The 13545-nt window shown below is 42.5% G+C and overlaps 1 protein-coding gene across 4 annotated transcripts in view; it reads right to left on the bottom strand.

Moving 5' to 3' along the window:
* LIMS2 (LIM zinc finger domain containing 2) overlaps nt 1–13545 on the bottom strand; it is a 38228-nt gene that overhangs the window by 24482 nt on the left and 201 nt on the right. Inside the window, exons 1-3 of one of the 4 annotated variants that reach the window (XM_067302001.1) lie at nt 13311–13454; nt 12785–12900; nt 12499–12590 (exon numbers count right to left, since the gene is read on the bottom strand). Coding sequence is in view for 1 of the 4 variants with exons in the window: in XM_067301999.1 (XP_067158100.1) it covers nt 11200–11210 (11 nt within the window). In the remaining 3 variants the exon portion in view is untranslated. Of the gene's footprint in view, nt 1–11199; nt 11266–12498; nt 12591–12784; nt 13280–13310; nt 13455–13545 lie in introns of those variants that run through there. The other 3 variants (XM_067302000.1, XM_013942660.2, XM_067301999.1) reach the window with 3 other exon arrangements.

The raw sequence follows: 13545 nt of genomic DNA, 5'->3' as shown, positions 1-13545 counted from the left end.
GGATTCAAAAAAGAGAAAAAATTCTTATGATTAAATGTTCCAGGGCAAGCTGGCAAACAGATGGTCAAGAAAATAAGAACATATTACAATAAAGTACAATGTATCATCTACCAAACCAAATAGATGTTCACCACTGAGGTCTTTGGAACCAAAACGCTACGGTTTTATAAGATGAGACAATTGCATAAAAAAGGTTCAAGTTCCAGTTTTCACCTAGTTTCATGTGCTAAATACTCAGTGCTAGAGCACAGTTGAATGAAGAGCAGCTGGAAAGCTACAGAGATGATCTTTGATGCAACAGGCATCCTCAGGACTGTCTTCCTAATACACAGAAAAGCTCAGATGGTCAAGTATTTCCAGGCAAAACCCACTTGCCTTCTCTGCTGTCCCCTCCCTTCCTCTAGAGAAGCTGTGAATTTGCAGCTGCTTGGGGAGCGTCAACTTTCCGTTCAGGCACCTTCTATTTTACAAATAGTTATGCTGCTGCTGCTTGTATTTATAAAATGACTGTTCTCTGCCTCAGCTGTATCACAGCTAAAGTTTGTTGGGGACAGCTGAACAGGAGACAACTAAATCATATAGGGGCCCCGACCTAGTGTTCTCTATAACATGAACCAGCAGCAGTGAATCTTTGGTAATCATAGCTTGAGTTTTACCTCTCCGCTGTCTTTTCATGCATGGCTTTGCACCCATTTTTATTTAAGACATTTTACTCTTTTGCACTCAAACTAAAATTTGACACTTCAGCATTGCTCTAAAGGCACGACTTTACATTCATTTCAGACTTTTGCTTTCATATATGCTACAGTTTCATAATCTCCCAAAACTACACACCCATGTGCCCTTTTCCTTCCACCAGAGCAAGCATTCATTCACCTGGATCACTGTTAAAATTCACCGAGGCTGGAAGGGGGAGGGAGGACAGTGTTAATTCAGAGCAGTTCTATGATCCAGTCTACCAGATTCCACAAACACTTGTGCCAGCAGCACAGGGAGAGGAAGAGTGAGACCAAAACCATCCTCTTGGTGGTCGTGCTCATAATGACCATGAAAGACTGCCTACCGTGTCAACCATAAGATATTTAGATACAAGTCTTCCCCACAAAGGACAGTCCCAAATACGGAGTGTTACTTGCATTCTAATTAGTAATCTTTTGCATGAAATGCAGTAAAATACAAAATCCCCCTCTGTTTTAACAATAAGCTGATGACACAAAGACAGGAAAGGCTATTAAAATACAACTAGCAAAACATCCTGAAGTTCTCCAGTCCTGTGCAAACCCAACAAAATACCAGTGCTTGAACAACACGTTTTCCAATCTCTCTCCATTATATGCCATAACTTTAACTAATAGTCTTTGTTAAAATATTTAATTTACATAAATAGATTATTTACCATTACAATTAGGAGTGGGTTCCTCATGCTTTGGCTTCTCAGAACTATTTATTATAAAGTATCAGCATTGCTCTCAAGCTGAAAAAAACAACATTCTTTATATGAGTAGAAGTTAATTAGGAGACTTATTTTGTGCCACTGGTACAGTTGCTGTAGAAATATTTGAAAGCATTGCACCTTATATCACTAAAGTCAATATGGATTTACCTTCTACAAATAGTAGTTTCAGATATATTTGGTCTATTAAACATCTTATTCTTATATGGTCCACCAGTAGAAACTATTGTTTAGACAAAATAACACAATATAATAGGATTTACATAGTCACTTGTAGTATATATATATATGTGTGTGCACACACACATATGTATAAGATAGTGAAAAGTCAATAACCTAGAAAGCTACCGTGGCTTGTGCATATCTTAACTCCCAGTAGCCAAGATAAAAATCAGAGCACTTCTGGAGAGGGGTTCCCACCTACCCTGTAGTATGGTTAAGGGTGTATGGCTTTAAGTCCTTAACATTGACAAAGATTTTAAAATATATATATATATCTTTCTGGAACAATACTGGACTATGATTCATTTCACAGATAATGACCAACACAAAGGAAAAAAAGAAAGAGGAAGTGTATTATTTCATGAATTTCTACTGAAAGATATCTGCCAACTACCCCTACCATTTTTCCAAGATCTCTTCACTTGAACTCACTTTTTTTTCTGGAAAGCTTTCTCAGAGTGGTTCAACTTTGTTTTAAGGGATGTTATCAGGTTATATAATTTTTAAAACTTGTTATTAAAGCATGCAATTTTATTAAACTTCTTATAAAATGTCAGAGGAAAAAAAATCCTATTTGGTCAGTGTATGATTTCTTGTGCATTTGATAATACTATGCGCATAGTTTAATTTCTCCTTCTGCTTGCATGGTATTTTCCATTTACTTCATATTTAAATAGTTTTTAGTTGGCTAAACAACAAGTTAATATTGTTTCTTTCAGCATATCTCCCTTGACTATGTAGCCCTCAAGTTCTGAAAGAAGTAAGCACATTTACTTTTCATTTACTATCCAAGGATAATGGAAATTAAGGAAAACATACAAATGCAGCTTTATAGGCACAATATGGAGAAAAGTGTTTATAGTTCCTCATCACTCCTTGGCCTACCAGCTACAGCCATTTGCTATCTGTGGGAGCCAGAGGTGTAAAAAAGATTCCACTCCTTCACAGGCTCCAGCTGAGAGCAGCGTACAACGTCTGCATGGTTAGCGTGCAGGGGCAACAGCCCTCATGGAGATGTCTGAAACCAGCAGCAGCAGCAATGAAAGCCCATTGGCAGTCACACAGAAAAACATCCTATGCAACAGGTATTCAGCACTCCCTTTCAACCGACTGCAATGCTTATTTCCAATATTATCATCAATGATTACTTAAGACGACACACATTTAGCAGAGTGTGCACTCAACCTGGGAAAACATCAACAAGAAGTGTACACGTTTTAAACAGATTATACATCTGACACCAAAAATAGCCTTCGATTTTCAAGCATGTACCATTTCTATGTCTATTTCTATCAAATAGACAAGTGTTTCTCTCACTCTCACTCCATTATCTGAAAGGGGCTAAAACATCTGCGTTGTGATGTTGTTTACCGGTACTGATAAGACAGATCATTCCCAAATGTGTTCACAATTATCATCAACTGGTAACAACACTGCTTTTGGATTCCAGTCATCTGCCTGAAGAAGGGATGTAAACTATCAGGACCTTTTGAGGTAGAAGCAAAAGTTATCTGTAGCTCAAAAACTGTGGATAAAATACAAGTCACTCAGGAGGCAAAATTCCATAGCAGATTATAATCTTCGGTTTTGCCATCTGTTGAATAAGAAGCCTTAATAAGCGGCTTTATGTTTTCTTTGCTTCAGGAACTACAATGTGAAAATATTCAATTTACATATCTAGAGATTTCCCCCCTAAATCACTCTGGCACCTGCAAAAGTTTTTTCTTTCCATCCTGCCTGGCCTTATTAAAAATTCTGCCAGCATATAGTTTATATGCAAGTACATGTGTCGCCACAGCAATATAAAATATGCAGCCAGTCTGCTCCAACACAACACAGTATCAGCACCTGAGGTTTCCCCCACCTAACACCACCTCTGTAACTCTAGATGTGCTCGGCTTCAGAGCTAGCTCCCAGCCACACTTCAGTCTTCCCAGACTGCGACTTACTGAAGTGCCCAAGCCCAGCGCAGTACGCCTGGAGAACTATCACTGTCAGCACACATGTCAGCACAGCCCAGATCATCTCCTCCAGCAGCTTCACAGAGAACACTTAACAGTGTAAGTTTAAAAAGGGAGACCTCTCACAGATAAGCATTTTCCAAACACCAAGCTCCAGCTCCTAAATCTAGCTGATATAGAAGGCAAACTGGAAAAAACGTAGCTCCCTTGCAAAGCTATACTAGTATAGTGCTGACAGTACTTCATACATGACTGTTCAGAAAAGAGCTTTCCTCCTCCATTAAGTTACGTCTACTTAAGATAGTGTTTTTAACTCCGATTTTAAAAATCAAGGCTTAAAAAATATCTGTCATGTTTACAAATTCAGAGAGCAGGTACACAGCTAACACAGAAAAAAATTGTGCCTTCACCTTCTCTCTGCAGAGATGAGTTTTACATGTTACAGTTAAACAGTTAAACAGCTGAAAGCAAATTACATTTTGAAAATGTAAGATGACTATGCCCAAGCATTTATCTCCTCATGCTTCTCATCTTCAGTTCACACTCTGCTTTTCTGTTAAGTGTCACTGTTATGTTCCTTCACCATTTTTTGATGCTTATTTTCTCGTCTCTCACCAGCCCCTTATAATGCTTCTCACTCTTCCTGAACAGCATACTCTCCTCTCAGTGGCATTGACATTTCTTTCACTATCCTCTTACTCCTCTCCATGCTAACTTCTCATACACCCACAACTTTGTATAGGAAAAATTGAGAACTCACCCACTATCTAAAAGGTAGAGGGTAAAAAGGAAAGACTCGGGAGGAGTGTGAAGGTGGGAGTTCTAGTGAGGGATCCAGGGTTCAAACTGAGAAGCCAGCCCAATTGCTGAATTACGAGCGAGCACCAGGTCTTCCTCCAGCTAAGAGGAGACTAAAACTCAAAGCCTCAGACTGCTAGGAAATCTCTCTCCTGCATGCTCACTGCTCTTCCCAGGGACTCAGACTTTGCAGCCCACACTGCTGCTCAGAATTCTCCCAAAACACAATAAATTAAGTTTTATTTAATTCCTGTTAATTTCTCTCCTGCCCAAAATTAACTTCAGTGAAAACTGAGAAGAAAATTAAAATTTTAATCAGAAGCATAGAAAAAGTAATGCTCAAATCAAGCAATAGAATTGTCTGGGGAGAGACTTAAGCAGCATTGTTTGACACATCCTAAGTAATCTCAAAAAGCAGCTACACTAGAAGCTTAATTTTCTGGCACACTGGAGTTATTTATGACAGCTAAAAATCAGCTAGCCTGTTATTAACAGTACAGATGGAGAAATGCACTACTGAACCCTAAAGATCAAGAGACAGCAAAATCCAACCAGCATTCTGGAAAACTACTGCATTTCACTCTATTTCTTTATTCCCACAGTACATAAATACTTCACCATTAACAAGACTAGCAGTAATGTTGGGTCTGAAGAATCTTGTACAGTCCTTCAAAATGGGAAAGGTTCTCCATGGTTGCTTTCCTGTTATTGTTAAGAACAGAAAGCTTCCTTGTCAGGGAAGTCCTTTCCTTCATACGCTACTTGGAAATGAAAATAAACAGACTTCACCCTGTCTGGCTGTGCGCAGTCAAGCTCCATTTAAATAAAAAAGAAAAAGCCAAAAATGAACAAATCTTGGCAAATGCTTCAACGATACCATTCCCTTCCTCTCGGAGACATACCCATGTATCCCAGCTGCTGTATCTGTCCTGTTGCTCAGGAGCGACCCTGTGCCACTGAGCCGATCCTGCCGGCGTTGATAAAGTTTGGAGGATGCCAGCCCCTGAAGCCTCAGGCCGGCCATGGCACCCAGTGGCACTGTGAAGGGGAGTGCAGAAAGACAACTGGAGACACCACCAGCAATAATGATATTTCTATGAGTCACCTTCCTTTGGGGAGTTTCCTTTACACTTCAGAAGCGCTAAAGCAGGATGGATAGACTCCTGCTCAAGCATTGTTTCTTCATCTAACATTCTTTTACAGTCTTAAGGATCAGACGGCCTCTTTCCTGTATCCCACTAGTAGTTACCTATTTAAGCCAGCACGCTAGGAGTCTACTTCAGCACTTCATTCTGTGTTAGACTTGCATAATATATCTTTATAAATTCCATCATCCAGGAGGTGAGATTAAAAACAAATAATAAAAAAACCTCAGTCTTCACATAATTAATCCACTTAAATCAGTAAGACACTGATCAAAGCAACAGAGAAATACAGAAAAGCAAAAGAGATACCAGATCTCTTGACAACACTTTAGTTTGCTGCAGATCAGTATCTGATCCTGGCAGCTGTAAGTTGGTTCCCTGCAGGCTGCTGCATCAGGCAATGTATTAAGGATACTGCAATCAACAGAACTATTCCTTCCATTTGGATAAAGCACACTCCAAGAAACAAAAACATATAGACTTTTACTCTCCAGACACACTCCAGTCTGCAAAAGCCGCATGCTGCGGAGGGTCAGGAAGCAGAGCAAATGAACATACTTGGCGCATTCCAGCCTCCAGAGCTCTTTCTCTGCCGGGAACTGAATGGGGCTTTCGAACAGGAGTTCCCCTTTCTGCCACTCCTCCTCTCCACCCACCCCTGTGAGAGAGAAAGAGGATCACACCGCACAAATGGCTCAGGGTGGGGGGTAAAAAGAGTAAAAATTTGAGAATACAGAAGTCAGTTTTTAAGAGAACAAAGGGAAGGGGGTGGAGGACGATGGGAACAGCTGAATCAGTCTCATCTGATCAGTACCACAGACGAAAACCAACTTGAGAGTCATTACAGACTAATTATTTTATACTAAATTATAGAAACAGAGGATTTTTGTAGCACAATAGTGAAATATTATATATTCCATGACTAAATTTGGCAAGCTATAGGGGAAAAAAAGTGAGAGCAGTAAAAGTGATGATTTCACAACTATTAGATGAGTGTTAACCAGCAGAGATCCTATCTGTCCTTTAAATGGAAATAGAGGGTTTACTGGGATTCAGCAGAACAGGCACAAATAGAGAACGTCATATTTCAAAAACTAGAAATCAGTAACCGCAACATCTGCGATTCACCCTACGTTCTGTTGGGAGTTCAGTTTGGATACTGATGTCAACCTGCCAGTATCATTCTGTCCCAACCGCATTTGCCCTTTATTCATGTCTACTTTATGACATGAATAAAAGGAGAACAAGAACAAAAACATCCTCCAAATTGGGGATTTTTGCTGACCATTTAACCTTAATATTAGATATTTCAGCTCTGGCCACCCTATCAACAAAACAGTTTAAAATAAATATTAGCTTTTTGCCTTTAATACAAAGCAAAATATCAAATCACCAAAACATTACATCACCCTTAACCTTAAGCAGTCTGGCTAAAAATCTCCTTCTCCCTCAAATGCCCAGCTTTCACTTTTCTGGCTCATATGACACAGTTTCATTGGTTTCCAAATAACTGATCTTCCACAGAGAAGTATGAATTTCATCTTCAAAAAACAAGACGAAGGGATTGGAAGGAAAAATACCAAAACAATAACCACCCTATCTTCCCATCCCTCAAAACACATACAAGCTCGCTCACACTCCTCTTGCTGCCTCGCAGATAAAGAGTGCAAGTGCACGGTTTTCTTTTCCCTCTTGGCAGATCACTCTTAAGAGACAGGGCTGATGCCAGACTCTTACAGCAGGTTACTTTCTGAGCCAAAGCAGAGCAGAAAGCAGCCAGACTTCTGAGCATTCATTAGTAGTTCCCCTATGAGAAGCACCTCCATGTCCTCAGAACAGACTACTACTAAGGACCTTCCAGTAAGTTAATCTACAGAATCTCAGAGAGCAGATTTAGATGGAAAAGTAGTAAGACTGAAAACACATTCTTTAACCCAGAAGAGCAGAAGTAGCTGCTCATAACTCAGGCAGATGAGACATCTGTTAGGTTGATGCATATAGCTTCTTGTCTGCACCAAGAACCTTTCTTCCTATTATCAACCTTTATACTCCATCTTCCCCATCATCCTTCAAACCATTTTACTTGCAGTTACTTTGTAAAATGGACCGCATGCACATCAGCAGCTCCTCTCCCAAATTAAAAAGCCTATAGTCAGATACTGGCCTAATACTTTCATGGAAAATAAAATATTCTTATTTCTTACCTCAACTGGATTAGGAACAATCAATAAGCATATCTGTAAATGCAGCTGTTCTTCTTTTGTTGACTGCAGGAAGTACATAGGCGTATCCAGATCCCAATTAGGCCAAATATAGTGATGACAAAGATCTCTTACAAAAATAATACCCTGAAATGTGCACTTAGGGAACTTTTTTCCTTAGGCTTTGTATCATCTTTACAGTAACTTCTAAAGGCAATGTAAAACAACACAGGCACTCTTTACCTTTTGTTTTCTAAGCAACACCACAGCAGTAAAGTCTTAAAAGTAATTATCTTCTACTCTGTTTTATTTCTACTTTGGGCATTTGACAGGATTTTTTTTTTTTCCACTGGTAGTTCATGGTTCTGCTTTCTTGGGAATGAGTCCTTCACAACCAGGAAAGAAAAAAGGGCAACACACAGTAGCAAAAAAGCCAAAAATGAAAACGAGGTGTTGGAAAAAGTGCATCAAATGCAAGTATAGAAATGGTCTTTATTTATTCATTATAAGGAAGTACTGTGGTAAACTTCTAAAGGCACCAAAATCACATAAATTATATTTCTCAGTTTTGCTAAATATATAAAGAGTGCTTAGAAGCACATTAATTTTTAACACATTACCTTTTTAGAGAGCGTTCATTTCCAAATGCAGTTAAGCAACATTAAACTTAGAGAAATATTCCTCCATATATATTTTACTAACTTCTTTCTGTTTTATTATCTTTGGATATTAGTTGGAACAGGTATGTTCAAATAAAAAGGTGATTTTTAAAAAAGTTAATAGCATGCCTTTAAACTACAGGCTGCTCTTGAAAGTTAGGGACTACAACAGCCACTTTACAGTCAAGGTATAGAGAAATAAAATAGCTCAGTCAAGGTATGGCAGTCAGAATCATTATTTGCAAATTTCCATGTATCTACTTACCACTTTTCTCTAACAAAACACAATCCTCACATTGTAACAATGTAAACTCATAATGTGATACATTTAGTATTTAGATTTCATTTGCGAAATGGTCACCTATAGCTAATAATTTTACACTATGAATACACAGAAGTACACATCTTCCTTTGCATTTTCTGGAATTATGTTTTCCCTAATGCTAAAACTCAGTAAATCAAATTACTGCAGCTATTTAAGCTCAGGAGATACCCTCCGCAACTGAAAGGGACAGGACACTTGAAAATGATTTTCCATCCATCTTAATTACTATTAAGACATCACTAATCATAGTACCTAGAAGCGAGTCCTTTTGTGTTCTCATTTGACCAGACAGGTTAGGTGAAAAAGAATAACGTGTCAGCAGTGCACATTCTCCAATCTTCCTCTCTTTAACATTTTTAACAGAACAAGATCATTCACATCTATATGTGAAGAGTTTCAAGACCAGAGAGACATTACGCGCATATTCCACATCCCCTTCTTGAAGCCCTGAATTCCTGTATCTTACATAATGCTGGCAGATTTTAAAAACTACCACGTAACAAACATCAACCAACTTTTGGCCATAATTCAGTACAGTGACCTATAGGAAGGTCTAAGGAAGTATGTTCTCAATGGTGATTTCTTCCTAATGACTTAAGAATCAGCCCCATCCTGAAAACAATACTAAACATGGTGCTTGTCAAACGGTATCGGTCTTGCAAGGGCTGAGCAATGCCAGTGTTTCATAAATACTGAAAACCAAGTACAGATTTTGTTTTGCTGGCAGCTACCCTAAATGGATTATACTATTACTGAGGAAAAAGCCAGTTGCATTACAGCTATGATAAATCTTTGTCTCTGATAGTCACCAGGACAGAATGATTAACTGTTCCATGGCAGACAGAAATTTAGAAATTTTCATAGTTGACAAATTTGCCAGGATAAACCTTTCTGAAAACATTAAATAACAGATCACCTGCATTTATGCAATTCACTTTTCAAATGCTAAAAGCCAAGGTCTTCTTATTTTAACAACCCTCTGAAGTGCATTCGAGGGAAAGGGGAGAGAAATCCTGTATTATTTTGGAGGACTGCACACTCCACAGTGTCTCAGCTACTTTGGAATGTTCCACCATGTGTCATGCTTTGTATCAGAGCTTCTTACTGAATACAGGGTTGTACCTTAAAAGGCAGGTTTCCAAGGAAGCACAGGAAAGAGGGGCACAAGGATTACTGTCCTCAGTGATTTCCCACTCTCCTCTGTAGCCGAGTGATTTCACCTGAAGTGAAATATTTTATTCTAAATAGTACTACACTCTGGATCTATAGGAATAGAATAAGCTGGGTTCATAGAGTCAGAAATTCTTCTCTGGTCTCCCACTGCTTGTCCGCATGCAGAAACTGCATTGGTACCCATGAGCTGTGAACATTTAAGACTCTGAGTCTTGTAGTTGTATGGAAATGAATGTACACTGATAAATATGCATCCATCTCACAGGCCTGAAGAACAAAAAGGGACCATTAAGATAGAGAAGACCATTTAATCAAAAAGTACGTGGTGAAAACCAGAAGTGTTAAGAGTAAGCAAAACCATCTACCAACATCAACTTGTCATCAGAGACAGCAAAAATAAAAGAACATTCAAATCTTAGGTGGGGATGTAACAATTATTCAGCATATTATTGTACCTAACAACCCACAAAACATGTTGAGTATTGAATACTGGTAAGAAGCAGCATAATCCAAGTCTGAAAACTTTATACAAAGAAGAAAAAAAAATTATTTACAAAGTTCTCCAGATCTGAGTTTCTAGTCATGAAGAATGATGCTTTGAGATTAGGATAAAGATAGCAGTATTCAGGAGGAAGGCTATCCTAGAAAAGGTACCCTATTAATTTTCATATTTCTTTGTCGTGCTTTTCTTCAAGACATCTTATAAAAACAAGCTTATTTTCACAAACAGCTTTAAAACTTCTGTATTTTATTCTACAGATGTGGAAACGAGTGTGAGAGACATTAAACATTTGTTCAAACCCTCAGAAGACAGCAGCGAACGCTTTCCCCACTGCTTTTGTCTTTCACATCAGTTAGGTGACTCTGCAGAGTTCCCCAGCGTCAGCGCAGGAGGAGAATCAAGCTCAAGATTTACCCAGGGTTTTGAGCAGCTCTCGGAAGGCGTCCCCCCGAGGCCAGCCCCACGAAGAGGGGGCTGGAGGCGCAGCACGCGGGACAGACAGGAGGGCAGCGCCCGGCCACGCCGCGCCGCGGGGGGGGCCCGGCCGCTGCCAGGCACGGTCCCAGCTCCGAGTCTGGTCCTCCCGCCGCCCGCAGCGCGTCCCCGCGGAGAGGAAGGGCTCGGCGCAGCGGCCCGGCTCTGCTCTTCCCCCGCGGCCGCTTCCGACCCGCCGCCCCCTGGGCCTGAAGCTCCCGGCGGAGCCCCCGTTCCCGCCCCCCGCGGCAACCGGGGGCTGCCCCGACCCCCCGTCCCGCCTTACCTGCCCGTCATGGCGGCTCGCCCCCGGCGCGGCGGCGGCGGCGGCGCTGCGGGGCGGGCGGGCGGCTCGGCGCGGCGGCGGGCGGCGAGGGCGGGCGAGGCCCCGCCCCGGCCCGGCCAGGCCCGGCCGCCCGGGCCCCGGCGACTCGGGGCAGCCCCCCCGGGCCGCGCATACTTTTCCTATAAAGGGAAAGAAGGAGCGAGGGCCCGCCCGGCCCTCGGAGCCTCCGACGCTGCGGCGGGTCCCGGCGGCGGGAGGGCAGAGACGCTTCCAGCGCCATTTATCACGAAGCCGCCGCCTTGGATCGGCGGCTCCATCTGGTAAAGGAGAGCTGACATCGCCTGCGACCACAGGAGCTGGGCTTCCTGTCTGCTGCGCGGGTCTCACGCCCGCGGTACAGACAGGCATAAGGGGCTTAAGATGAGAGACAGAAATATCATTATTGCTGGTGGTCTCTCCAGAAACAGTTGCACAGTGTGCTTTACCTCCAGGGCAGCGGAAAACACACCTGGAAGACTATCTTCTGAAAAGCGGTTAGATGGCATCAAATACAGATTGCACTCACTAACAAAAACCCCTCAAACTCCAGCATTCTCATTAACATTGAAGCCTTTCTGCTAATTGTGATATGTGCTAATTTGTTGCATCAAAGTGAGAAACAGCCTTGGGAACATCTTGTATTGTGGTATGTACTAATTTGTTACATCAGCAAGAAACAGTCTTGGGAACATCTGTGGGAACATCCTACAGCCTGTGGTGGGGGGCATGTACTCCGCCTGAGAAAATTGAGTTGAGCTAGCGAAGCGGCAATGTTAGTTTAGATAGCCTAATATGGCACACAATGCAGAGGAAGACTCCAGCCTTCATCCCCACGACCACCAGAGGGCTGAAGAAGACCCACTAGCAACAGCCGGCGCAACCGCAGAAGTTACAGGAGGTGCCCCGTATACCCGGAACTGTAATCGCATATAAGGAGACTGTGAGGGGGGGTTGCGCGCGCCGTTGGTGGAGCAGGAGACTCCCCCCCGGCCGCCCAGCGCTGTTTTGCTTACTTGTGACTTGCTCAATTATTTTATAAATTGGAATTTATGCAACCTGGCCCCAGTGGTTGTCAATTTGTCACGTTTACCTATAACACTAATGACTGAACTTTGTCCTGGGCACTTAGAAATGTGTACATTCTCTGATATGGGAATGCACTGCTAAAATGATCCCCCAAAAGGGTCAGGGAATTTTGGTCCAAAACTGATTTCAAAATTCACTTATATCTTGTAAGACAATTGGTATGATGTAACTCACCATCACTATGAAGATCCTTAAAAGCCTGGGACTGATGATGGCAGCTCTGTGCTCCCTGCATTTCACAGTGTGCAAAGATCTCATTTTCAGTCCTGCAGTAAACATTGGGAATCATACAGGTTAAGCTTAACATTTGCTATTTTAATTATATAGTTAAAACAAGGCAAAGAATTGAGTCAGATGGTCTCACTCTGGTGTTATGGTTGGTTGGGCAATGGATCAGGGTAATAGATTAACTTATTAGTAAACATTAAATGATTTAAGAGATACAGTTGAAGGAGCGCACCGTAATCTACAGACGAGTTCTTCGTCATTCTCCACATCGGAGGCACTTTCATATCTTCAGTTATCATGGTATCCAGATACCCAACAGTATTTAATGTTTATGTTCTTGCCGCCATTCTTTAGAGAAAAACAGAGATTACTTGGACAGGATACAAGAGAAACAGAGGCAGCGAGGTGACTCAACCACAGTCTCAAGCACAGAGCAGGGCAAAACCCAGTCTTCAGGTCCTCCGTTAGGATCTAGTCATTGGACAACCCTTCCTCCTGCCTACTCTGGCCCATGGAGTTACGGGTGAATTATATCCATCTCAAACACTGCCTCTCACTTACTAAACTACAGTTTTAACGTGACACCATCCCTTTTCTGGCTGCTGGCACCGCACGCCATTTCCCTTCCTCGCAGTTCAGGCCCTCTCAGACCCTTCGGGCCACGCAGCGAGGTGAGGGCTGGCTGCGGCAGCGCCGTAACCCCCGCGGGCTGCCCCGGGCGCCCCTCAGCGCTGCTCTGCTCCCTCGCACAAGCCAACCTATCTGTGCCCTGAGATCACGGGCACGTGAGAAGAAGCAAGAGCAGACGTCGCGGTGGCGAGGAGGTGGCGGGCGGGCCCCGGGGCCCGACGCGGGGTGACGGCCGCCCCCGCGGCTCCCCGCCTCGCGGCGCCAACCGCCGCTCCTCACACGCACACACGAACCCGCGCATGCGCCGCGCGCGCGCTCCTCTCCCCCTCCCCCTCCCCCTCCCCTTCCCCCGGCGCCGCGCCG

The sequence above is a fragment of the Apteryx mantelli genome, chromosome 9 (assembly GCF_036417845.1).
Source record: "Apteryx mantelli isolate bAptMan1 chromosome 9, bAptMan1.hap1, whole genome shotgun sequence".
NCBI classification, from domain to species: Eukaryota; Metazoa; Chordata; class Aves; order Apterygiformes; family Apterygidae; genus Apteryx; species Apteryx mantelli.
Note: the sequence above shows the minus strand (reverse complement) of the source record. Positions and strands in the feature narration are given on the sequence as shown.